The sequence below is a fragment of the Artemia franciscana genome, chromosome 16 (genome assembly GCF_032884065.1).
Source record: "Artemia franciscana chromosome 16, ASM3288406v1, whole genome shotgun sequence".
In the NCBI taxonomy this organism is placed as follows: Eukaryota; Metazoa; Arthropoda; class Branchiopoda; order Anostraca; family Artemiidae; genus Artemia; species Artemia franciscana.
Genome location: NC_088878.1, coordinates 14,249,847 through 14,277,145, shown reverse-complemented (window position 1 = coordinate 14,277,145; position 27,299 = coordinate 14,249,847). Strand labels below are relative to the sequence as shown.

The 27,299-nt window shown below is 34.3% G+C and overlaps 1 protein-coding gene across 2 annotated transcripts in view; it reads left to right on the top strand.

Moving 5' to 3' along the window:
* LOC136037106 (PHD finger protein 20-like) overlaps positions 1-27,299 on the top strand; it is an 80,770-nt gene that overhangs the window by 7,665 nt on the left and 45,806 nt on the right. The window contains exons 2-3 of one of the 2 annotated variants that reach the window (XM_065719567.1): positions 5,474-5,593; positions 26,112-26,230. In XM_065719567.1, the coding sequence (XP_065575639.1) occupies positions 5,474-5,593; positions 26,112-26,230 (239 nt within the window). The remainder of the gene's footprint in view (positions 1-5,473; positions 5,594-26,111; positions 26,231-27,299) is intronic. The other variant, XM_065719568.1, reaches the window with a different exon arrangement.

The following is a 27,299-nucleotide window of genomic DNA, read 5'->3' as shown; positions in this document are numbered from 1 at the left end:
AGATAATAATTGGAGAGGAAAATGTTTATGGTAAGCAGAGTATGCAAGGGATAGATTTAATTTTTTGATGATTTGTTCAAAAGGGATAATACAGAAATCAGAGTATAAGTCCTGGGTGGGATATAGTCAGGGCCACCAAAAAACTGCTTTGACGCCATGGTTTTGGATAGATTTTTATCAATTGGTAACTGAAGGATAAGTGTTGCCCCAAACGGTTTCATCCTTTTTCGTCTTTTTGCCAGGTGTCTCACCTCTTTCATGAGAGTTAGTTGCAGCTAAGGCCTTAATTCCTGACAAGTGGCTAACAGTTTTGGACCACATAGTTTGAGGAGGGGGGGGGGGGCTCTAGGAAGAGTTTTAGAGATGGGTTGGAATGGAACCTGGCCAAGGGTTTCAGTGGGAGTATCCTTCTCGGGTGGTAGCCTTATGTTCTTTTTTTCCCCTACATTTATTCTGACAAGACAAGACATTCTGACATTTATAAGATTCATGAACTGTTAATCAGTCTTAATTTATGGTTACTTGACCGAAAGTAAATATGACAGTTTTTAATTAGCAATAACACCAATATATTCAATGTTAAGTAGGTTAATCTCAATGGCAGCTATTTTCAGCATAGTATCTTTGCCAATGAACAAGTTCTCCAGAAAGAACTTCAGAGTCTGTGGCAGGTAGTTAAAGTTGTCTCTGAGATTTTTCAGGTGGCCCATCTTAACATACCATACTTAGTCATATCTTGAGTGATACATTTTATGTTGCTTATTCAACAACTCAGCAGCTACACTAATAATGTTCATTTTCTTCTGGTTTTCGTCACTATTGTTTGGTTGTGCGTAGAAGTTTTGCAGTATAGTATGAGCTGTGGGTCATAACCTGACAACACTAGCCTTACTGTTGGTCTCTGCAATCACTACTCCATCATCAAACCTCTCCTTGACATGTTTCTTCATGTAAAATAGGCTATTCAAAGGCTCTTCCGAATCACTAAGAAACTCACTCATCATGTTGACCAAATCATGCACTGTTAACTGCTCATCATCATTCACTTCAAAGAGCTGCATCACCTCTTTATATACTTGCTTTTGATTCATGTTTACTTTCCTAGTTTATTTTTTTCGAGTATGTCAGTTGGATTTCCTGGATTTTTCAAAGGGAGGTTCTTGCCAGATACAAAGTTACAGTGGTATACAACATCTGCTGCATGAAGGTCCAAATTTACTGCTAGAATGTGGCAGTGAACTTTCTCAGACCAGGGATCATTCTGCTTTTGACAGAGTCCCACCAGTGTCTCACCGAACTCTGTTGTGCTGCTGTGAAAGCTGTTTTCCTTCTTGTGAGTCTCAAAAACCACTCTGCTCGAACACAATGAACAATCTGTTTTGAAATCGAATTGTTCTATTAGGTGATTTGAACTCCTCCTTTGGGACTCATTTTACTTGACTAAGAATTTTAAGGGCTGTTCAATAGCCATTGCATTTGTGTAAGAACTTTGTCATGACTTGTGAAAACAATTCCCCACAACAGCTGTCACATCAGTTTGTTTTCCCTTATTTACTTGATTTGTTTATGGATCTTGTTCCTAATTCAATAACAACAACTTTTTCGTCCAATTTGAGCATTTATTTCTTACAGATTAAACAAATCATCATTTTAGACTAGAGTTACACCCCATAAAGTGACGTAATGAGTCACTTTAAGCGAAAGGAAAACTAAACTAATTTTTAAATTTTCAAGTATTTTCTAGTTTGAATGAAAAAATTATCATTCAGACACCATAAATATTTTTGTAGTCTAGATAATGACTTTAGCAATTCTGTTAAAATTTTCAGGAATTATTCTAGTTTCAATTGACAAATCAGATTTTTTGTTAATTCTTGTACCTGAAATCTACCTCTGTATCTACTGCAAACCTTTACCAGCATCAGTTAGAAAGTTGAATTTTCAGACAAAGAATGTGAGACGCAAAAATCCTTTGAAACTCGTGGATGATGACGGTGTTTAAAAAATTCAGACTTTTATGTACCTTAAATCTACCTCAGAGACTACCACACCCTCTTCATCTTCAATCCAAGTTGCTGTAATGATCTGATGTATTAGGGATGTTAAATCACACCCCTTAACCACTTTCTAAATTTGGAATTATTTTTTCAGAATGACATTCTTTACATTAAAAAATCACCCTCAACATAAAAAAACTCAAATTTGTGAAAGAGCTAGAGTGACAAACTTTGTGGACTTGGAATCGGCACATATTTTATAGTCAGATAGTGAAAGAATCGTTTGTATAGCAATTTGTTTGACGTTGACCTGTTTTTTTCTCTATTTTCCTAAAACCTCTCTCCCAACCTAACTCTCTCAAAGCTTGAAGCCCCGAACAATTCTTTTGACTTTAAACATTTAGTTTCATGTTTATCAGCAAAAAAAGAGGGTAGAAATGACATATCTAATTACATTGTCTGGTATCTACACAATCAACATTTTATGTCTCAACCTCAAATTCAGCCTCAAAAACCCAAATTTGTGAAAGGGCTAGAGCAGTAAACTTCTCAGATTCAGAATCAGTACATATTTTTTAGTCAGAAAGTGAAATAATCATTTGTATAGCAATTTGTTTGTGGTCAAACCCCATTTTTACTAGACTACTAAGACAAATTCAATGTTAGAAGAATAACATTTACAAACAGAGGTAGGTTTTGAAATAATATTACACTAAATATCTCTACTATCTTTGAAATTATGGAGAAATATTTCGTATTTGCTGATAAGGAATGATAATTACAGTCTGATTGTGACCATATTTAAGTATAGGTTGACGAAATGCATATGACATTCAATATATCTCATTGCTTTTTTTTAGCTTGGGCACAATAATGTAAAACTCCTATAAATAAATTGTCTGCAAGGGGAAATTTTAGCTAAAATGGAATTCTCCAGGGGGAATTTCCCGGGCAGGGGGGGGGCAGTATTTAACATGGGAAAAACTTTCAATGGGAGGTAAGGAATTTTCCAGCATAATTTAAAAACAGTCAAAAATTAAATATTTTTTTTCAACTGAAAGTTAGGAGCAACATCAACACTTAAAACTAACAAAAATTAATTCGTATGTTTTGGGGGATTGCCCCATCCTCAAGATCTCACTATTCAGGCTAAAATCTGACTTTTTGTCCCAATTTTTTAAGAACTACTCCTGAAACACAAGGGCATTTAATTAGAACAATAAGCCTTCTTAAAATTCTAAAAAAAACTGTAGCATAAAAATCAAGGTCTTGAAGGAGGGGGCAACCCCCTTCATATACATAATAATTCATGGTTGTTTGAAATTTTGATGCTGCTCCTTACTTTCAGTTTTACATTTATTTAATAAAAGATCTAAAGGATTAAACACAGCCAAGTGTTGGTTTCTTCTCGAATGCTGGTACTGTGTATATCCAAGAAAGATATAAAGATCATGGTTCAACTGTAAGGATGATAATTCCATTATATCAAGCTTGTAGGCTATAGTCAACAATGTTAGTTTTGGATTGTGGCGAAGTGCTATGATTTCCAAGAGGTTGTCATTCATGATTGCACACAGGCATGGATGTACAAGGGCACATTTTGCAGCCTCCAGCCCCACAAAATTATAATTTTCATAAATATTTGTATAGAGGTCTGTAAATCTCATATAGTTCTTGTGTTGTCTTTCTGCTTTGCTGTTTCACAATCCTCCTCCCCCCACTCCCAAAATGAATTATATCTAAACAGATTTCAGCTTATGGGGTATACAGGCATGCATGTACTAGGATACATTGTATAGGCCCAGCCCTGCAAAATTATAATTTCCATAAATATTATGATAGACTAGAGGTTTGTAAATTAATATAGTTCTAGTGTAATCTCCCTGCTTTGCAAAGTTTTAAACCCCCTCCACCCCCAAGACGAATTGCTTCTGAGCATATTTCTGCTTATTGGGCTGACAAAGCCCTCCAATGGTATTGTTTTATCTTACATTAATTTGTATTGTACCCTATTCCAAATTTATTTCTTCAAATTTATTTTTAAAAATTTTGTCCGTAAAAAAAAATTATGGTATCAGCCAAGGATTTGGTAGGTATGCAGAAGAAGGAAGCTTTTTGGGCCCACCACCTCAAATCTATGATTTTAACTGCTCTTGCCATTTTGAATCTTTTTTATTTGATTTTTCTGTTAATTGTTCTTTTTTAATTTGTGTCCCCTTACAAACTCCTAAAATGAACTCCTGCACATGTCCATGGTAACCTTATTGGTGTAAATAATATCATTTCTTAGAAAAAATTAAATATAGTTGTCCAAAAAGTTAATGAGAAAGGATGAGATTTGATAAGACTATTTTTCTGGGAAAAAATGACTATTCAGCTTTTATTGTAAATGATACGTAATTCAAGTAAATTGATATTATGAATTGGTTCAAGGAGTTGAACTAACTTATTAGATTAAAGAGTAAGAAGTGTATTAATAAATCAAATTGATATATTCAACAGATTCAAAATGAAGTATCCACCCCTCAAAAAAGATCAAATAGTGAAACAGGGCCACTGTTTATATGATAATGTGCCATACTATTGTTTTCCATCAGGTAATTCAGTAAATGCGATCAAAATTAATAGTCCCTCTTTTTGTCACCTTTTCCTAAGTAATTTTTTTTATGTATTATCAATTTTAGTCTAGCTCTAAAATGTAATATGTCAGCGGCTGAGATCTCCGCGTCTTCTTTTCTTAATGACCTTTGTTTGTTCATTTACTTTTTATTTAACTTTTTTTTTTCATAAAGTATACATTTGAGAGCTATTCATTGTTTGACAGTAAAATTTTGGTCGTAAAAGACTAAAGAAACCTTGAATGTAGAACTAAGAAGAATTTGTGGTCCAGGACATAACTTCTTATGAGAATAAACACAATTGCTGGCAAGAGAAAGTGAAATAGTTCATTTTTGGAAAATTAAAACCTTCTAAAAATCATAAGGGAAGAAAAAGACACTGGAAAAGGATTGGATATAAGGACTGTTCTTCTTCTTTAGTGATGGGACTTCATTTCGTATCATGGCTTAATCCACCTCCTCTGCCCATACTTTTTATTTACCTTCTGGGCTCTTTTTAATTGACAAGGTCTTTGTCCCTTACTTGCAGAGATAAAAAGAAATGTAAAATGTATATTTTATCAATGCCTTTTTATGGTTCAATATTACCATCCCAGCTTGATATTTACCATCTTGGTTAAGTTGAATTGACGCGGGCCTTGACCTCTCTTGTGGAGACAAAAAAAGTAAAGCATTTAGTTTTTTTTTTACCATCTACAGATGGTATATGGTATATGGTATGTACGGTATGGTATATATTATGGTATGGTAGATGGTATATGGTGCATTATTTACAACGTAGGAAAAATGAAAGTTCTGTTTAATTCTCCATGTAAATTCCTACTTGACCCTTGAAATAACTCAACCTTTCTTAACTAGGTGTCAAGGTCAGGTACTACAAATTGATTTGGATGATAATGAGGTCCTTGTTAGATTAAAAGGTCCAAGTGTCATATGGGAGGAATGGATCAATTTTAAGTGTGTAAGAAAGCTGAATAGGTAAGCATAGGCACTGTTGCTTTTTCATCTAACAAGGTTTCAGTTTAATGCTACTAACCGTTTGATGTAGAACAATATTATATTTTATTCTTAAATTTTTGTAACTTTGCAAAGTTGTATTGGTTCTTTTATCTGATGACATTACAAGACAACGCTTGTGTCCCACTAAAAGGTTTTTTTTTCATTTGCAAATTGCAGTTAAAACAATATGTGAGTTGGTGAAAAGTTCTAAAGTCAGTAATTTATAGACTTTATAAGAGAAAGTTAAAAATGAAAATGATTTTTTGTAGTTTTCCTTGAAAAATGTTTATCTCTAATTTCTTATTCCTCTCTAAGTTAGGGAAGGTTGAAATATGCATTCCCCCTCCTTCTCTCACTCTGTGGTTTTGATGATTTTCTGATGTTAGGTACCCCAACATTCGGCTATCGAGAATTATTTAAGATGTAGGCCTACTACAATTTGGGTGATACATAGCTAGGGGGTATCTATGAACTTATGGTGCTTTGAGATGTATTGGTTTAGTTTTCAGATTAAACAATATCTTTACAACAAAATAATCACCCCTTCCCTCTTACGAAGTCACTTTTCTTTAGAGCTGAAGAGAAGAAAAGACAGAGTGAATATTATGAAATTAATAATAAAAATTATTGTTTTTTACAGATAGTCTTTTCTAACATGCCTGATAGAGAAGAGAATTTCTGTTGCTGAATGACTCTTGACTTCAAAGCGTATTCCAGATCTAGGCTTTACTAACCTCCCCAACTAATATATAAAAAGTAGTGCATAACCTGTATTCATGAGTAAATTTCTCTAATCTGTTTTTGAGTAAATTAGCTAAAATGTACAGAAACTCTGGGATTGAGGCATAATAAGCATCAGAGCCATATCCAGAAAAAAATTATCTGATATTCTTCGATAGCCCCCCCCCCTTCTACTGAAAGGCTTAGTGTAGCTATGATATCAATGGTATGTTTTAATTTTTTGTACCTGATGTGATTAATTTTAACTTTTTTATCTGTAAATTGTGTTGTCTCAGAACAAATGCAAACAACTGTTCTGTATTTGGTGAATAAGTGTATATTATGCTAAAATAGAAAGTCAAGGATTCGTCATTTTGCTGTGCTAAAATGAATTTGTCCCACTTTCACTAGGAATGTGGTTGTAGCTACTATTTTTCAGGAGAATTACTTTAACAGTCCAATCTAGACAGTAAGAATTGAGGAGAAAAAACTAACTTGTGAAATATGTAATATCCATATTTCTTTTAAATATTTTCAATTTACCCTGTGTTTTATCCCCCTTTATATGAGTCATTTTGATGGATTTTGTCTGAAGGAGCACAGAAAATCTTTCCTGTACATAGATTATGCTGATGATTTAAGCATCTTAGATGGAAGTGTGAGCAAAATGAATGAGCTTTTAGAGGTTTTGCGAGTTCAGGGTGCTAGAATAGGTTTAAAAATCATTATTAAGAAGACTAAGTGGCTAAGGCTTGGAATTAGTGAAGATGAAAAGGTAACGTTGCGAAACGATAAGATTGATCAGGTGGACAGCCTCACTTACCTTGGTAGTATTATTAGTAAAGATGGTGGGAGCAGTGAAGATGTTAATACTGGAATAGGCAAGGCTCAGGGTGTATTTTTTCAAAGGTGAAAACAATTTGAAAGGATAGGAAGATAAGTCTGCAAACCAATGTTAGAATATTGGAAGCTGCAGTGATGACAGTGGTCAAATATGGCTCTGAAACATGGGTGCTCCGAAAAGCGGATGAATATTTGCTAGATGCTTTCCAGAGAAATTGCCTACAGATTGCTTTAGGTACCCGGCTGACTGACTGTATTTTAAACGGTAGGCTTGACGAAAAGTGTGGTTCAGTCCCGCTTTCTATGGGTATAATGAGAGAAAGGTTGAGATGGCTAGGGCACGTCCTGCAGATGAAGGATGACAGATTGTCGAAGATCGTCCTTTTCGGCCAACCGTCTAGGGCTAAACCGAAAACAAATCTTCTGTGGTTGGGGTGGGAGGATGTCATAAGAAAGATTTAAGGGAGATGGGAACTTTCTGGGAGGGTGTAAAGAGAGGGGCATTGAATAGATTGGGATGGAGGAGGAACGTGCAACCTTTTTTGGAGGGGAGAGGGTCTAAACCCTCCCCCTAGATGCGTCCTTGATAAAGAGGTTCTAATAGAATATGATGATTTACCAAATCCAAAGCCTTTTCTGCGAGTTCTTATATAGTGCCATTACAAGTTAGTTCATGCTTGTTGCAGTGTCTCTACTCATGAAATCGCTACCTCAACTATAATATTTAGATGTTATGCATCTCATTCAGGTTTCTTTATTATATTTTAACATTGTTTTAGCAAGAATCCTAATGTTTCTCAACTAACCTAGATAGGCTCCAATTAAGTTTCAATTGTGGGGACTATTTATCCCATGGGAGGCGACCTTCTGAATTTAAACACTTATCCTTTTGATGCTATAATTATTATAAATAGTTCCCTTGGTCACAATAACCGCTTGGTGTAAATACCCTTGATAACACTAAGCATGTTTCAAGTTTTGAAGGAGGTCAGCCCAAGGAGATTATTATCTTATGGCACTTTGACTTAGCGCTCAGAGTTTGTCCTTGTCAGTAAATCATTGAAAACATATTTTTTTTTGGTGAGCAACCTAATATTGTGGGGTAATATTATTGGCTTCTGCTATTGAAATGCTATTGGATATTCAGGGTTATTGTATGGAACGATTAAATCTATGCAAAATGGCTAAAGATGGTCTCGCTATGTATATATCGGGTAATTTGCAATATTGTGTATGGGATTGCTCCAAAAGATGCTCCAAGGTCCGTTTGTTGCAATATGTGTCACCTAGATGAAATGCCGTATCCTAATTCAATATAATTGAGCACAATGTTGATTTATTTGCATTTGGTGATGATAGTACGCTTGTTTGTGCTGAGCGGGATCAAAATAATTTGGTAATAAAGCTTTAGATGCTGATGGACAGAGCTTACGAGTGGTTTGAAGCAAATTGTCTTGCTCTAAATGTCAAAAGAGTACAAGGGGCTGGATACTCTCAAATAATTAGGTCCGGTTGTGATATGTTAAACACCTGACATAACATCCAAAATATAATTTTTTCTTGATAAACAATTAAAAAAGAAACAATTGATTGGTCAAAATTAAATATATATATATATATATATATATATATATATATATATATATATATATATATATATATATATATATATATATATATATATACTAGCTGTTGGGGTGGCGCTTCGCGCCACCCCAACACCTAGTTGGTGGGGGCGCTTCGCGCCCCCCCCAAGCCCCCCCCGCGCGCGTAAGTCGTTACGCGCCATAATAGTTACGTGCCATTGTAGTTGTGTCCCTATGTCCCACCTGTGAATATAGATATATATATATATATATATATGGTTTTAACTACGTAAAACTTGCGAATATACAACATTCTTTGCTGTCCCATTGTCTTTGCATATAAATAGATTGTCAGGTTTACCGACTCTTGAACATGCAACATATAATGGTCCATGGGAAAACAATCTGTATTCAGATCTATACCTCATGATTCTAATGATTGCCCTTGAGCTTTGTTGATGGTGATTGCTAATCGACCATTCCCTGTCCCGGTGTCCCGGTCGTCATTTACATCCCCCTGTTTCCCCCGGTGTCCCCGTTGTAGTTGTGTCCCTGTGTCCCGGTCGTCATTTATATTCCCTGTGTCCTGGGTCCCGGTCATCATTTGTATCCCGGTGTCCCGGTCTGTATATACATTCGTTTTTTAGTTTTGTTTTTCTCCTTTATTTTTTTCCTTTTTTTTTCTTTTTTAGCTTATTTAGATTTTTAGATTTTTTAGTTTTTTTTATTAGTTTTTAGTTTTTATTTCTTTTTAGTTTTTTTGTCCCGGTCGTCATTTATATCCCCCTGTTTCCCCCGGTGTCCCCATTGTAGTTGTGTCCCTGTGTCCCGTTTTTTTTTAGTTTTTAGTTTTTTTAGTTTTTTACCTTTTTTTAGTTTTTTTAGTTTTTTTAGTTTTTTAGCTTTTTTATTTTTTTTATTAGTTTTTAGTTTTTTTGTAGTTTTTGCCTTTTTTTTAGTTTTTTTAGTTTTTTAGCTTTTTTATTAGTTTTTAGTTTTTTTTGTAGTTTTTGCCTTTTTTTAGTTTTTTCAGTTTTGACGTCACCTGATCCAGCGCCCCCCCCAAGCCCCCCCGCGCGCGTAAGTCGTTACGCGCCATAATAGTTACGCGCCATTGTAGTTGTGTCCCTATGTCCCACCTGTGAATATAGATAGATATATATATATGGTTTTAACTACGTAAAACTTGCGAATATACAACATTCTTTGCTGTCCCATTGTCTTTGCATATAAATAGATTGTCAGGTTTACCGACTCTTGAACATGCAACATATAATGGTCCATGGGAAAACAATCTGTATTCAGATCTATACCTCATGATTCTAATGATTGCCCTTGAGCTTTGTTGATGGTGATTGCTAATCGACCATTCCCTGTCCCGGTGTCCCGGTCGTCATTTACATCCCCCTGTTTCCCCCGGTGTCCCCGTTGTAGTTGTGTCCCTGTGTCCCGGTCGTCATTTATATTCCCTGTGTCCCGGGTCCCGGTCGTCATTTGTATCCCGGTGTCCCGGTCTGTATATACATTCGTTTTTTAGTTTTGTTTTTCTCCTTTATTTTTTTCCTTTTTTTTTCTTTTTTAGCTTATTTAGATTTTTAGATTTTTTAGTTTTTTTATTAGTTTTTAGTTTTTTTTTCTTTTTAGTTTTTTGTCCCGGTCGTCATTTATATCCCCCTGTTTCCCCCGGTGTCCCCGTTGTAGTTGTGTCCCTGTGTCCCGGTCGTCATTTATATTCCCTGTGTCCCGGTCGTCATTTGTATCCCGGTGTACCGGAGTTGTGTCCCTGTGTCCCGGTCGTCATTTATATTCCCTGTGTCCCGGGTCCCGGTCGTCATTTGTATCCCGGTGTCCCGGTCTGTATATACATTCGTTTTTTAGTTTTGTTTTTCTCCTTTATTTTTTTCCTTTTTTTTTCTTTTTTAGCTTATTTAGATTTTTAGATTTTTTAGTTTTTTTATTAGTTTTTAGTTTTTTTTTCTTTTTAGTTTTTTTGTCCCGGTCGTCATTTATATCCCCCTGTTTCCCCCGGGTCGTCATTTATACTCCCTGTGTCCCGGTGCTTTGTTGATTGCTAATCGAACATTCCTTTTGTCCTGGTCGCTTTCTCTTTGAGTGTCGTCATTTATTTTTTTCTTTTTTAGTTCTTTTAGTTTTTACCTTTTTTAGTTTTTTTTAGTTTTTAGTTTTTTTAGTTTTTTACCTTTTTTTAGTTTTTTTAGTTTTTTTTAGTTTTTTTGTAGTTTTTGCCTTTTTTTTAGTTTTTTTAGTTTTTTAGCTTTTTTATTAGTTTTTAGTTTTTTTTGTAGTTTTTGCCTTTTTTTAGTTTTTTTAGTTTTTTAGCTTTTTTATTTTTTTTATTAGTTTTTAGTTTTTTTTGTAGTTTTTGCCTTTTTTTTCTCTTTGAGTGTCGTCATTTATTAGTTTTTTCCTTTTTTTTTTTAGTTTTTTATTGGTTTTTACCTTTATTTTAGCTTATTTTTCAGTTTTTTCCTTTTTTTTAGTTTTTTTTATTTTTTATTTTTTTTAGTTTTTTACCTTTTTTTAGTTTTTTTAGTTTTTTAGCTTTTTTACTTTTTTTATTAGTTTTTAGTTTTTTTTGTAGTTTTTGCCTTTTTTTAGTTTTTTCAGTTTTTTTTTTAGTTTTTTATTGGTTTTTACCTTTATAGTTTTTTTAGTTTTTTAGCTTTTTTATTTTTTTTATTAGTTTTTAGTTTTTTTTGTAGTTTTTGCCTTTTTTTAGTTTTTTCAGTTTTGACGTCACCTGATCCAGTTTTTTCAGGTGACGTCACCTGACACATCCATCCATCCATCCACAGACAACTTATTTTTATATATATAGATATATATATATATATATATATATATATATATATAAATTTTAATTTAAGTTTTGTTCTTTTTGTTATTACAAGTGGAAAAGTAAAAAGCGTTTACTATCCTAAAGCGTTACCATTTTATTAGGATATGAGCTATGAAAAAGATAGAAAATATACTAAATTAGGCAAAAGAAATACATATAAAGAAGGAAATATACTCGGTGACTCACAAATCGTCGTACCAAAACAACTAATCTATTTATTTGATTTCTGCATCCCCACTGCCAAAAACATGGCGGAATCATTCAAAGGCTTGACATCTCCTGTCTTTAATTTCCCCACAACTATAGTGCATCATCCCTCCCAAGTTTGATGCTTGCTTTGGTCTTTAAGAGATCAAATTTTGTTCCTGAACTGTTTTATTTACTTTGCTTCCAGCAAAGTAAATTGAGTTCTTGAGTGACTTTTTTCAGAAAAGAAGACAACCAACTCTATTTTTTTATTGTTAAATTCCAATAAAAATGATCTTAATAAATCCAGCTTCTTAAAAAGACCAAAAAAAAATTATTTTAATCGCCCCCTTCCCGTCTAATATTTTAGATTGACTCGGTTTCAGTCTCACCTCCTCCAGTTCCAAATTTGCACCGCTCCAAAATGGAGATTTGAGTAATTTAAAGTGACAGAGTTTTGAATTTGTTTTTAGTTTATCAAACAAAAAAAATTTCAATCGTTGTCTTCAGTTCCTATACGAAACAGCAAATATTTTCCATAATTTTTTTCCCGTTTGTAATTTGAATCCTAACTCCCAATCAAAGAAAGCAAGAAAAAAAGAAGAGATCACACAATTCAACCCCAAGAATTTAAGCCTAAAGCTCTTTTGATGGGTCTCACGAGTCAAGGCATGTACAAAGAATTTCTAGAGGAGGAGGTCTGTCAATAAAAAAAAAGTTAAACTCATTTTTAAAATGAACAAAAAAGTAAAGGATTTTTTTTTCTCAAGAATATATGAATATAAGTGAATACGAGGGGCACAAAGGCATTGAGTTTTACGCAACATAAACACCGAATTTATCTAGGTTTTATATGCATAAACAAAAAAAGTTCATGAGCTGAGGAAAAAAAGTAAAAAAGGATGAAATTAGGGAAACACTGATCGTTTTTTTTGCCCGTTTTTATCACTTATATTTACAGATTCTAGAAAAAAATATTTTCAAATTTTTAATTTTCCAATAAAAAACAAAGAATATCATGTCTCATCCAAGATTACAACCAAGTTAATACAGCCTCAAGAGGTACTCTCACCGTTATGCTATACTGATAAAAGTGAGAAATAACTGAACATTCGGAATTTATTGAAAAATAGTTCACAAATTAAAAAAAATTATGAAAGAAAAAAATTAATGGAAGACGGAACAAAAAAATCATTAAGTTAATAAAACAAACTGGAAATGATCTATTCAAAAAATTAACAGGGATGATAAGGAAAAAACTATGATTTAATAAAGAAGTACAGAAAAATTTGAAGAAATTCACGTTTTCAGGAGGTCGGGGCCTCATCCCAGCCTGCCTTGTCCCTATGCATTAGTTTTTAAGTAAACTCTAATCCTACCCTATACAGTTATAAGGCTGTTCATCTTCTTTATTAAAATGGACACTGGTCAAGCTGTCTTTTCCTAAAGGCAAATATTTAGTGATTGTCCTTTTCAGAAAAAGGCATGCTGAACAAACAAAAGCAGTACCATTAAATTCTTTATTTTATACTATTTTCAAATATCATACACCAACCCTCCTCATGATTCAGGATATAGCACGGAAGGGATATATTAAAGATAAAACCCAACCAATAAAATTCTTACTGTACAATATGAAAGAACACTAAAGAATATATCAAGAAAGAATGTCATCACAATATTTGACACAACAATGAAAATTGTTTTTACAGTTATATAAGGGACTTCAGATGGGGAGGGGGGTGACCCCCCAAGATTGGGGGGGAGGTCAATCAAGAGTGACCATGATACATGGAAAAAGTCTAGCATAAAATCAAAAATTCCGGTTCAAATAACTACCCACTCCCTCTTGAATGCTTTGATTTGGCCTTGGTTATCACCCAGAAAATAATCTTATATAAAAAGACCATGTTTTGTGTAAAACCTGATATTATGTCCAACCAATCAGAAGGAAGGAGTGGGGTTGTTACCCAAAGAATAATATATAAATTATCTTATAATCACATATCTAAAAATAAACTAAAAAATAGCTTCTATAATTATTTACCTATGTTTTTATTAGGCAATAAAGTGTTATCGAATTTAAACAAAAGTAGGGTGAAACCTGTCTAAAAATTCCACAAACCTTGTCACAAATCAATTAGCCAAAGGAAATGATAGAACAGCCCATGTCTTCCCTCCTGCAAAGAGAAAATAACATTCCATTTTCAAAGTTTCCATTTCAAAATTTTCAAGAAGGAAATACAAAAAAAAATATTATAGAAGAATATGAACTGCCCTTCCGAAGAACTTTACAGAATCTTTGTAGTGTTTGGCTATAATTAGATTAAGCGATATATTGAAATTTTTACTTTCGATATCGATTTCAATATTCGTGTTTTTCGAGAGAGTAGGGGAGGAGAGAGAGAGAGGAGAGAGAGAGAGAGAGAGAGGAGAGAGAGAGAGAGGAGAGGAGAGAGAAGAGAGAGAGAGGAGAGAGAGAGAGAGAGAGAGAGAGAGCGAGAGAGAGAGAGAGGAGAGAGAGAGAGAGGAGAGAGGAGAGAGAGAGAGAGAGAGAGAGAGAGAGAGAGAGAGAGAGAGAGAGAGAGAGAGAGAGAGAGGAGAGAGAGAGAGAGAGAGAGAGAGAGAGAGAGAGAGAGAGAGAGAGAGGAGGAAAAAGACAAACTTACTGAGTATATGAAATCCACGAGATGTACCAATGATTTACAGTAGGATAACATATTGTAATTTCTGAAACTCATTTTGACTGTTTTTTTTGTGTTACTTCTTGTGTAAATGGAATAAGGATCACAGCCTTATTGCCTTAAGCGGTAAAGAAACTTGTGAACATCACATATTATCAGAATCAGCTATTTCAAAACAGCTTTCATAATACTTGACAGCAAATATCGCAAACTAAATAGCACTGTTTTTACCCTAGGATTGTTTATCAAAGGTACTAATAAAAATGGCACGAATGATTTATTAATAGTTAGTTCTGAAAGGTAATGGCACTAATTTGTTCCTCTTCCTGGTGTTAATTACTAAGTTGGCAGCAAGGAGTAGAAGGATATCGGTGCTTGGGACTAGCACAGAGAAAATGACCAAAACAAACCAGCCATCAATAAAGACAATGGTGAGTTCCACATAGCGAAATTTGGGAACCCATTACCCATAGACTGAAAACTCACAAAAAACTCCACCCCTCTCCTATAGGCCCAACCTCTTTAAGATCTATTAGGATAGCGGCAATCAATGCCTCCACCAAAATTCGGGCCTTATCACAACAATGATTCCTATGTTCGGCTCATTATTAGTGTTTTTCAGTGATTTTAGTTTTATTTATTTAGTGATTGTATTTTCTGGCAAGAGATTTGAATTTGAACTTGATGATGAGAGGCACAGGTCCTGTTAAAATTACTGTTTGAAGAAAATCTATCACCTGACATCCATAGCTTAGATAAGCTTATTACTATCTACCATTATTATGCCTAAAAGTCAGGGTGGCCTCAGAGAATATACTCCCATGTAACAAAATCCCTGAATTTTTTGGTCGCTGAAAATGGGCACTAGAACTTTTAATTTCCGTTTGAATGAGCTCTCTTGTAACATTTTAGGACCATTGGATCAATACGATCACCCCTAGGAAAAAAAAAACAAATAAACGAATAAATACGCATCCGGGATTTTTCTCTTGGCAAAAAAAACACTAATTTCCACATTTTCGCAGATAGGAGCTTGAAACCTCTACACTAGGGTTCTCTGATACGCTGAATCTGATTGTGTAACTTTCATTAAGAATCTCTGATTTTTATGGGTTTTTGCCCTTTTTTGAGAATAAGGCAAATTTTCTCGGGGTCGTAACTTTCTATGGGTAAGACTAAACTTGATGAAACTTATGCATGTGAAATCAGCACAAAAATCTAATTCTTTTGATTTATCTATTTGTAACACATTCTGTTTTTTCGAAGTTTTGGTCATTACTTTGTTACAACTAATTGTTTGACTCTATTCATTTTTTTGAGCGTAATTTGACCAAGTAATTTTCTCCTCGTTGGTTGTCCTTTTTTACTCAAATATTGTTTATTTTTCTGATTTTCCTTTTTCTGATATTTTTCTCTTTTTCCTTTTTGTATGTGATCGTTTTTTGTTGTTGCTAGAGTTGTTTATCAATAAAAAAATAATGAAAAAGGAAAAGAGTAGCTCTTAAGGCTTCCTCGTATTGATTTAGTCCCCCATCCCTCTTCTCCCTAAAAAAAACTTAAAAGTCTTTGAATTAATTTAAATTACCATGTTGGCTCTCTTCATTTGCAAAGTTATAAGTCTCTGCCCTATTTAGAAAGATTAGAACTTTACACGTATTCTTCACATTAAACTACGGTAATTCAAACCGCACCATGTAGAATGCTTTCTGAACCTAATATTTATATTCTAACGCTTAAATGAAATCTTTCTCAATAACATACGGTATTTAATATCTGTACTGAAAAAATAATCAACTTTTGCTTAATTGCAACTTTTTTGCTTAATTTTAATCCGCCCCCCCCCCCCCCACTCCCTATCTCCTGAAATATTTATCTTACTCACTAACAAAAATGGATATAAACAATTTTTTATGCGTTCTTTTTAGTTTTGTTTATAAAGCTCCCCAAGAAAAAATCCCTTTGTAACCCCTCCCTCCCCGTCAAAAAAAGGTTGAGTATACAGCTATTGGTATATTTCCCCTAAAACCGACGGATGGTAATTGTAGTGACTCCAAAGAAAAATAGATAGGATCCATGAACATATAGATAAATAGGATATGGCTGCTTCATGAACAAATAGATAGGATCCCTAGGTAGAAACATAATTATTTTATAAGGTGATTTTAATGCTCGGATTCTTAGAAAGAAGAAATGATAATATCCTAGCGCAGTATATTCGATAGAGGAAAAGAAGAAATATTAACGGTTATTGACTGATGCAATTTTCTTCGTATACTTTTATTTAAGGTACAACGATTGGCTTTTATTCTGGGTTAATTTATCAGAAAAATATATATATGGCTTTTAATGATGGTAATTTTTAAAAAAGACTACCATTTTTCAACTGAAATTTTAAACTCTATCCTTTTATGAAACACATACGATGATTTGAAAAATTAGCATATTTTTTTACAACGTAACTAAAACATAAGTTTAAAAATTCTTTAATTTGCATTCTATTTTATGAATTCATTTAAAGGTGATGCAATGTCTGAAAGTGACGTCATTAGCACTTTACACACCAGATGACGTCAGCATATCTATGTGTATCATTGCAGGTCATGCAATGTCTGAAAGTGACGTCATTAATACTTCACACCAAGTGACGTCAACATATCTATATAAGAATATGTAGTTGAAGTTCATCATTTAGTTGATTACAAGCATTACACCCAAGATGTATCCCGAAGGATTTAGACATTTGTATGCGCGGAAAAAAGTCCAAAAGGGCCGTGTATGGAGAATGATTCAGCAACTCCAAAACTCGCATATGAAACAGAAATGCTTCAATGAAAGTGACCAAAAATGGGCATCGGTTGAAAAATTGAAACACATTTTTGACAACAAAGAAGCAGCAAATCCATCAGTTGATGCAGCAGCACTGGATCAAAAGTTTGAGGGTAGAGAAAATGGAACAGGAGCACCTGTTCAAAACAAAATCAGAAACTCCACCCAAATGACCAAGAATTGCAGCACCGGCAACGTAATTGAAGCACTACCAGGTGGCAAAATATTGCAGACATTTGAGAAGAACGCACGAGGAAAAACAAATCCTGAAACAAAGCTAATAAACCGAGAAAAAATCAACCGTTCCATCAAAGCAGAAAAAAAAATTGGCTGTTATAATACTTACGAGGAGGAAGCAACAATTGACGAGATATCTGAAACGCTGACCCAAAAGTTTGAGGAAATAGAAGGAGGAAAAAGAAATGCTGAAACAAAGTTGCCAGATCAAGAAAAAACTGATTGCACAATCAACGTGAAACATAAGATGGTTCAGAAACTCCAAAACTCGCATATGAAACAGAAATGCTTCAAGGAAAGTGATCAAAAATGGGCATCGGTTGAAAAATTGAAACACATTTTTGACAACAAAGAAGCAGCAAATCCATCAGTTGATGCAGCAGCACCGGATCAAAAGTTTGAGGGTAGAGAAAATGGAACAGGAGCACCTGTTCAAAACAAAATCAGAAACTCCACCCAAATGACCAAGAATTGCAGCACCGGCAACGTAATTGAAGCACTACCAGGTGGCAAAATATTGCAGACATTTGAGAAGAACGCACGAGGAAAAACAAATCCTGAAACAAAGCTAATAAACCGAGAAAAAATCAACCGTTCCATCAAAGAAGAAAAAAAAATTGGCTGTTATAATACTTACGAGGAGAAAGCAACAATTGACGAGATATCTGAAACGCTGATCCAAAAGTTTGAGGAAATAGAAGGAGGAAAAAGAAATGCTGAAACAAAGTTGCCAGATCAAGAAAAAACTGATTGCAGAATCAACATGAAACATAAGATAACGCCGCCAAGACAGTTAGATAAATGTAGCAATGAAGAGAAAAACAAAGATAAAGACAGGTGTAAGATGTGCCAACAGAAATTAGAAACATTTGATATGCAAGATGATTGTTGTGAAATGTACAAGATACAAGAACAAATATGTCATTATCTATCAAAACATAATATTTCGAAACGAAATCAATTAGATATTGCTCAAATACTAGAAACTCTTTCCAGTGAGCTGGATGTAATTGATAAAGACAAAATTATCGCTATTGACAACATCCTTGAGACAATTCAGTTGCAGATATCCCTTTTGGCTGGCCTATATTTGTCGGAGAATGATCCAATCTGCTTAGAACGTTTGAAAATGCTATATCATTTAGACCAACAAATAAGACAAGAAAAATCAGAATTATCTGAGAAAAGTTCACTCAAAGATAGATTAAGGTCTCTAATATCTAAAAAGAGTATTAGCAATTTCCAATTGTGGTCACCTTTTAGAGTTGTTAAAGCTCAGACAGACAAGGATCTTGATATACAAAATATGCAAGAAGTGTGGAGTTACTGTTGGAGTCGTGAAAGTTTGAAAGAAAGCACAATTGAAAAAATTTTGAATCTCGAAAAAACACTGGAAAATATTTCAAATAAATTAGACAAGATCGAGAGTATAAAAGAAAATGCAATTGAGACGTTCCTCAAATCTATAATGATAAGAGAATTACGTCTGGCTGCCATATATGTGATTAATCGAGACAAAAATTACTTGCAAGAAATACACCGGCTATTAAATTTGGATAAGAAAATTTCCCAATTGAGTGAAAATACAAAATGCCAGAGAAAGTGGGATAACAGCGCTCTTGAGAAAGTGGTTACATCCTTGACAAATAGCTTGGCAATTTAGTTTTATTTTATCTGTGTTTGTTTTCTTTATATAAAATTTATTTAGCAATAAAAATTTTCCAAAGCTTACCTTGTTAGTAGTCGAAGCTCCACCATAAAGACTCATTTTTACAGAATGAGATGTCATATGTCATTCTAGATTCGGTTTGTCTCTGAAGTGGTTAGATTTTATTTCCTGGCTATATATGCCAAAATCTTATATGTGCAAATAAATAGTTTCTTAGACCATGAGACCTCCCTGTATTCTGAAAAATACTTTCCCTCCCAGGGACTTACATGTTATTTTGTCAAAGGAGTCGGGGTTACAAATAACTTTTAAATTTGTATAAAAAACTATATGATTGTTGCTAAGGTTTTACGAGACGGACAAACTTTTTATTGGGGGGGGGGGGGTCAACCAAGAACGGGGTGAAACCTCTTTTTTCTTTTCTGAGAAAGGTAAATGCGCATTCAAAATATTAAGATGTTTCCATTGAAAGATGATACGGCATGTGGTTTTGGAAATTTCAAAAACGATTAAAAGACTTGGTTCATTAATGTGAAGAGGTTGAATATACCTGTATATATTTCACCAATTAGAGTTTCTGATTCGCAATTAAGGCAATCCAATTTATGGCGATAGATTTTAGTAAAATGCTATATTTGTATAAATAATGCTTACATAACTTGGTAGTCCTTAAGTATGAAGGAGATAGTTCAAGGGCGCATAGAAAGGTACATAGAAAGCACTGACCCCTTTGAATACCCCCAAGGAAGGTAACTCAACAGCATAGTTTTTGGGACTGCGGAAAATCTTGGGGGACTGCGCTCGGGCAGACGCCTGTCCACACATTGGAAAGTATCTTCTTTCGGGCTCTTTCATATATCGTGCATTAGGCAGTTTAAAGCAAAAACCATATTATTTTTGTTGTTTTGAAAATACAGCGACAAGTAAAATTGATCATTGGGCCCTATTGAAAAGATTAATTTTTTTATAAACACATATATTTGAAATATTATGGAAGAATTGTGCTTAAAATCCTAAGCATATGAGAGAGCTGAGTGTATAATCTATAGAAAATGGTTCTGGAATTTTAAATACATTTTTTTCGTTTTCCTTCGTCTTGCGTTAAATAAAATGATAGTCTCAATGTTCAGTCACCATAATTAGAATACATTGCCTCAGCTGATGGAAATTCCTGATGCATTTTGTTTCGGAAAATTAATTATTTCCCGCTTATTTGTTGATATTTGGAGCAAATTTATTCAGAGGAAGTCAGGGAGGGGGGGCTTGTTGGTATTCATCACTTTTTATTCTTTAAAGAGAACTCAAGAAATATATTTTCAATCAAGTGTGCATTTTCTAAAGTTTACACGACTACCCCTTCCATAAGAACCTTATGTACCCCTGAAGCATAACTTACAACCCATGATTCACCTCTTGAAGGCCTCTGATTCGACAACACCAGAGGCATTGTTTTAAGAAATATTGACTATTTCTGAACAAATGAGATGTCAAAATTTATATTAGATTTATTTGGAAAAACACAGCGTGGGGGTGGGGGTGACTGTCCTCCGATTACTTCTACTCTTAAAAAGTGCACTAGAAACTCTATTTTCAATCCAATTAGTCCATCCGTAGTTTATACAGCCACTCTTTCCATAAAAACTTTATATTCTCTAAGGGCATAACTTACAACCCTTTCCCTCATGGCCGGGGAGAGGGGGTGTAATCCTCAAAAGATATAATTTCCAGACTTTTTAACTACGCTGAACAAATTTGCCATCTCTAAATTTTGTTTGGATGTGTTTGGGAACATGATGGTTCTGGTAGGGGGTACTTTCAATTATAAAAAGTGTAAATAGTATACTAAAGTTGAGTGCGGAAAACGAAGCAATCTATAAATCATCCCCGCACCGGAATTTAAGACTATTCTATTCATGTTGTTTGCAGGGTGAGAACCCCTGTCCCTTCGAGGCCCATTTCTTTTTATTTGACCAAGAGTATCCCTAAAGATAAAATTTACAATCACAAATTGCGTAATTTTGAGAGTGCCAATAGTACCATTGACATAGACTTTAGGTATATTTGATGTGTGCAATCTATATTCTTCTTTTGCATAGTAAGGAACTGCCATGAGTGTGGTGCCATTTTAGTTATGAAGCCATTTCAAATTAAATGAACATCAAAGCATAATGTGACGAAAATGACTCCCTTCTTTAAAGTGAGGTGAAAAAAAGTCCATTCAATGTTCAATATAAGCAAAAAAAAAAAGGTTTTAATGGTTGAAAATCCTATCCGATCGATAAGTTTTTATCTCTACTAACTTAACCCATTCATACCTAAACAGTGAAGGAGTGCTTAAAAAATTCTGAAACCTTTCAATAATTATCAGCGTAAGCATAGTTTCAACGGAATTTCAACTTCAATTGTTTTTTTCATTCACAAACTGAAATAGAACTGGTTACCACAAGGTCATATCAGAATAAAAAGGTTCATTTCACTTAATATGGAAGTTTATAAAACCGTTTCTGTATAAAACTATTTGCATTTTTCTGCTGTTCTCTTTTGTTATTTTTTTCCTCTCCGTGTTTATTTCACTTATATTGTATTATGAATCTTGATAGATATGATTGTAATGTTTTTCCCTACGTTCAAAGGCCATGGAGCTTTTTGTGGGGGGTGTTAAAAAAAAAGCATGTAATCGATTATTTAGCATTAATAAAGTTTGAAGTTGGATGCTTGTTAAGAAATCATGAAGGTGTAATTGAGTCACTGTTTATTGAAATTAAATCTTGTACTGATTTCATAATAGGTTATTTTGTCGTTCTCTTGGTTCTCCTGTCTAGTTGTTTCTTCAAATTCTTGATGGAGTAAGCCTACTTGATTTAATCTTGAAACTTCTTGTCAGTTAATCATAATGGGATTTTGGTTTAGAGCTCAATTTTAGCTACCAGCATTTCGGATCGTTTTCCACTGTATTTTGATTTATTCTAAGCATAAGAAGAGTAAGAGAATGGAAGTGTCTGATTCTTGTTCTGTAAGATTTGGTGTGAAGGAATTATCTCTCCTTGGGTCAAAATCGGTTGAGAATTTTGCCGATGAAAATAGTTTTTCTTGTTTAATTGGCTGTTGTTGTTTTTTTTTTTGGGGGGGGGGGCGTAAAAGTGGCTAGTCTCGATTTTTGTTAGGTTCCGCTTTTCATTCGTAAGTCTAAAATCATTTTTTCTAAAAGATTGTACCCATGAATGGCATTGAGACTTCTCAAATCTGAAGAAGGAAAAATAAACTCTGGATGGTTCGATACGCTCTCAGTGAGTGTTTTTTGTCTGTCATGATTCAAAATTTACAGGACTCTATATAATTTCTTGTGCAAAAGTATTTGATGAAGTATTTTCTGAGTGAGGCAATGATATTAGCAAAACTTTGATGTAATAAATCCTGTCCAAAGCCCGTTTTTCTGCCTAATTCCGTTTCTATGAAGAGAAATCTGTGGAAGGTGAGCTTAATGTCCTAGAGATATTCATTTCACTTTTTGCTAATATCGGTAAGAATATGGCTTCTAATGTTATTCCGTCCCGGTCTGAAGTTGATTTGGCATCGAAAGGCCACCCCACTTTAAGTCTATGTTTCTAGAGCTGGTATCAAACTGGGGAATTACTAAGATGTGTTAATGATTTAAAAAAAATTGTCGTCATTGGGGCCTGATTTCAATCTTTTATTCCAGCTCAGTGTTTTTCCTGATACTCACAAGCGTGCTTGAGTTATTGTCAAACAGTTCTCGGTAACGAACTGTAAGTAAGGAGTGACTCGGGCCAGTGGTAACCGAAACTAAAAATAACGGAATTTGATAACAGTAGATGCATCAAAAGAATTAGCTTTGTATGCTGATTCTAAATATAAAAGATTCATTACGTTTCATGTTACTCATTAAAAGTTACGAGCATGAGAAAGTTTGTATTATTTTCGAAAAAGGAGAAACATCTCCCAAAAGCTATGGACTCTTTTTGAAAATTGTAAATTCAGATTCAGTGCATCAGAGAACCGTATTGTAGAAGTTTCAAGCTCCCTTCTGCAAAAATATATAATTTTATATTTTTTTTTTCTAGAAGAAAGATCACGGATGCGTGTTTGTTTGTTTGAATTTTTTGTTCTTCCCAGGGATTGTCGTACAGGAAACCAATGATCCTTGAAGATAGAGAGAGGGCTTGTTTAAAAGGAAATTAAAAGTTCTAGTGCCCGTTTTAAGTGACAAAAAAGATTGGAGGGTATCTAACCCTCCTCCCACGCCCCTTTCCCCCCAAATTCGGCTGATTTTGAGCTGGCCATTTTGTTCAGAAAAGTTGAAAGGTACGAGAGCTATGTCTTCGGGGATTAAATGATCCCCCAGATCTTGGAGGGACAGCTGCAAACTGTGAAATTTGCCCAATGTTCAAATATAGTATTTGTTATTGAAAAGTATAGATACATTTTTCGAGGGGTGGAAAATTTTCCACCGTTGGAAGGGAAGTTGTTGGGGATGGGCCTTCAAGGAAAATTTTAAACGAGGGGAATATGCCAGAATTCATACGCAAAATTTGTTTTATTTTTCTTTGTGGCAGCTTAATGTTACATGCGCGAATTTGTGGGGGAAATTTCCTGTGGGCTTGGAATTCTCTGGAGGATTTTCCGTGAGAGAAAATTTCCATTGGGGGGATGGGGGGTCCGGTAAAAATTTTCAACATAGGGTGGATTTCCAGTATAAATATAAAAACGACCAAAAGGTAAATAAAATAAAAGAAGTGTTTTTGCGAATGACAGCATGCTAAGGAGAATTTTTCTGGAGCAATCGTCTGCAAGAAATTTTCTGGGGGAATTTGCTGCAAGGCTGGAATTGACCCCGAGTAATTTCATAGGAGACCATTTTTAGCAATAGAACTTTTCATTAGTGGAGGAATTTCCATGGATGGGTAGGCTGGTTTCCCGGCATTATTTGAAAAATGATCAGAAACGGAATAGAAATAAATTTTTCTAACTGAAAGTAAGGAGTAACGTTAAAACTAAAAACGAACAGAAATTATCCAGTATGTGAGGGGGACCGCCTCGTCCTCAATGCCCCGCTTTTTACGCTAAAAGCTAGACCTTTTGTTCCAATTATTAAAGAACGACTCCTGAAACACATGGACTATTTAGAATAAGTAACATTTTTAAAAGTGCTTAAAAACTTTAGCGTGAAGAGAGCATTCAGGAAAAAGCAGCCCCCTTCGTATACGGAATAATCTCTGTTTCTTTTAAGTTTTAATGTTGCTCCTTACTTTCGGTTGAAAAAACCGCTTTTTGAAATTTAATTTCATATAATAGTGAGCTAAGCAAAGACCCAACAAACTATCGGCCAATTTCCATGCTATCTATAATAAGTAAAATCTTCGAAAATCTTCTAAACATATTGTTCATGATTTTCAGTTCAGTTTCCGAATGAAACACTCGACAGAGACTGCGTTTGTGACTTTTTGAATTTTTTTACATACTGCGTGAGAATCTGGATTTAGTCTTGCTCCTATATTCCTGGGTGCTCGTAAGGTATTTGGCTCCACAATCCATGAAATTCTGTTGGCAAAGTTGCTTCATTTTATCATATTGTGCTATGTATTTTCTTGGTCTAAGTCTTATTTGAATGGTAGAATAATTTCAGTTGTTCGGCTTTTCTGCTCACCCTCAGAAGTGAATCACGGTGTCCATTAGGGATCAGTTTTAAGCCCTGTGGTATTTTTAGTTTATGTAAATGATCTTTTGTATGTGTTTAAAGTTTAAATCTGTAAGTTGCTATAGACTTAGTTATCCTAAACGTTATCATGTCAATAATAGGACCATCTTTGGATGTTCTTGTTTCATTCTTTGACGACAAGACCCTTTACACTTATGGGAGAAATTAATAAGAACTTCATTTAAATCTAATAAATTTGTTTGAGATTGTGCTTCTGTGGTTTGATGCTGGCTATTTTGCCCTAATTTTTCCAAGTTATAAAGTGATTTGAGAGATTTTATTTTCTCGCGTGTCTTTCAGGTTTTTCCTCAATCATCTGAAATGTATCTGTCAAATGGCATCATTAGTAGATCTAAAGATCAGTGTGTTTGATTCTTGGGTGTTCTTTATGGCAAAGATAAATCTTTCGAGATTTATGAACATTAATTTGATTAAGATGAACATATGCATGAGTGTTGATATTTTGAGAAAGCTTTAGCATACTTTTTCCTGGATCACTTTTGAAAGTCCTATTCCGTTGCTTGATCTAATCTCATGTTTCTTACTGTCCAATTATCTGTATGTCTTCGTTGATATCCACATTATTGAGGCCTCATTCAGTTGACTAGTCCTTCAAGAGCTTTTCATTTACTTAATCTCGAATCACTTTACATTCTTTCAAGTGCGGGTTTTGCCTTATCTCAACTCCAAGACCACCTCCCTTGGCGTCTTAATATTCCGCCATCTTTTACCAGTTATCCAAATAATTATCATCTTGGTAATATAAATCGTATTCAGATTCTATTCAGTTTATCCATGAGATCCTGCTTCAATCAGTGAGACCTTTAGTGATATAGTATGGAAAATGATACCTGAATCAGCTTGGTAGTGTCACTCATTTAGCTAGTTTAAAAAAGTTGAAGTTCTCTTGACTTATTTTTATTTATTTTTCTCTCTGATTTAGTGCGTATAGTGTTTAATTAACTTGTGAGTCTTTCCCCGTCTTTCATGGGCCAAACACCATGGGGTTCAGTGGTATGTGTGCATCATACTAGTGATTGGACCTATTTAAACCTATTATATTTATATACTAGGTGTACACATCTTTAGTAATTTTAATATTCTTGGTATTAAAGTTCAACTGCAGTTACAACTATTTTTTTTATTATTATTTTGTTTTCCTTTTTTAAGATTACCTATGGAGAAGCCTAAAACCCCACAGAACTTTAAAGTGGGTGAGCAAGTGATGGCTAAATGGAAAAATCAACCAAAACCTTTCCCAGCTCAAATTCTTGCGTATGATGTAGAAAGTAAGTTCTTCTAAATCTTGTGATTTTCTAAAAAAAAAAAGTCCTAATCTGGATTATGTCTCTGGTGATTCCTCTGAAAACTTTTATCGGGCAATAAACGAGGTGTGGGATGTTTGATCTCATGCATACTTTATGAAAAATATTTACCATCAAGCCTTTAACTGAGACTGGCTGAAAGTGGCTATATGAATGATCAGTTCAGTTACTTTTATTATTATAACAAATATATACAAGAACACTATACCAATGGCCTCCATAAGGCTCCATGGCCCATTATATGGAGGCTAAATAACACTCTAAATTTAAAACAAATAAACAAAAGAATTCACTTCATTAAATTAATACAATAATACAGAAAAATCATTTTATTTTTGTGCTGGAAGCACGTCTTAGGTTGCCAAGGTTGTTCCTGAATTTGAAAAAAGCAGAAGCTGGTGTATTATATCAAAACATGACAGACTGTGGATGAAATTATCAGAAATTAGAGATGTGGGAAGAATCCACCATGTACTTCATTATGTGACAGCTTACTTAAATAGATCAAGCAATAGAAACTTGTGATTTTTTGATGTGGTTGTATTGGATTCAGATCCAAAAATCACTGGCCCAAAATTCTTTTTCCTGATTTCAGTTAAATGAGCGGTTATCTTTTCCTTTTTTTCTGTTATTACTTGTGAGATCATCACTTGAAGAAGTTTTGCTCGAAACATGTATCGCTTTTCAAACATATTCAGAAATAAAAATATATCTTAGTCTTTTTTTTCGTGTATAAATAACTGAACCAAGCACGGTATTCTTTGCAACAGCATTTGTCTCTTAACCTTTGTTTCTTTTCTCTGCAAAACGATGACTAATCCAAATCATGATAGAAAATAATTTGTTAAATCACTAGAATAATAAGCATGGAAGCTGATAAGAAAAGGAGCCGAAAATTTTCTTTGAGACAAAACGAACCAACACCATCTTTATATCCCCCCCCCCCGAAAAAAAAGAATATTTCGAACCAGTCTGTGTTTTGGTCAATGAAACAGGATGGTGAAGATTGTTCACCAGGGCTTGGGTCATTTTA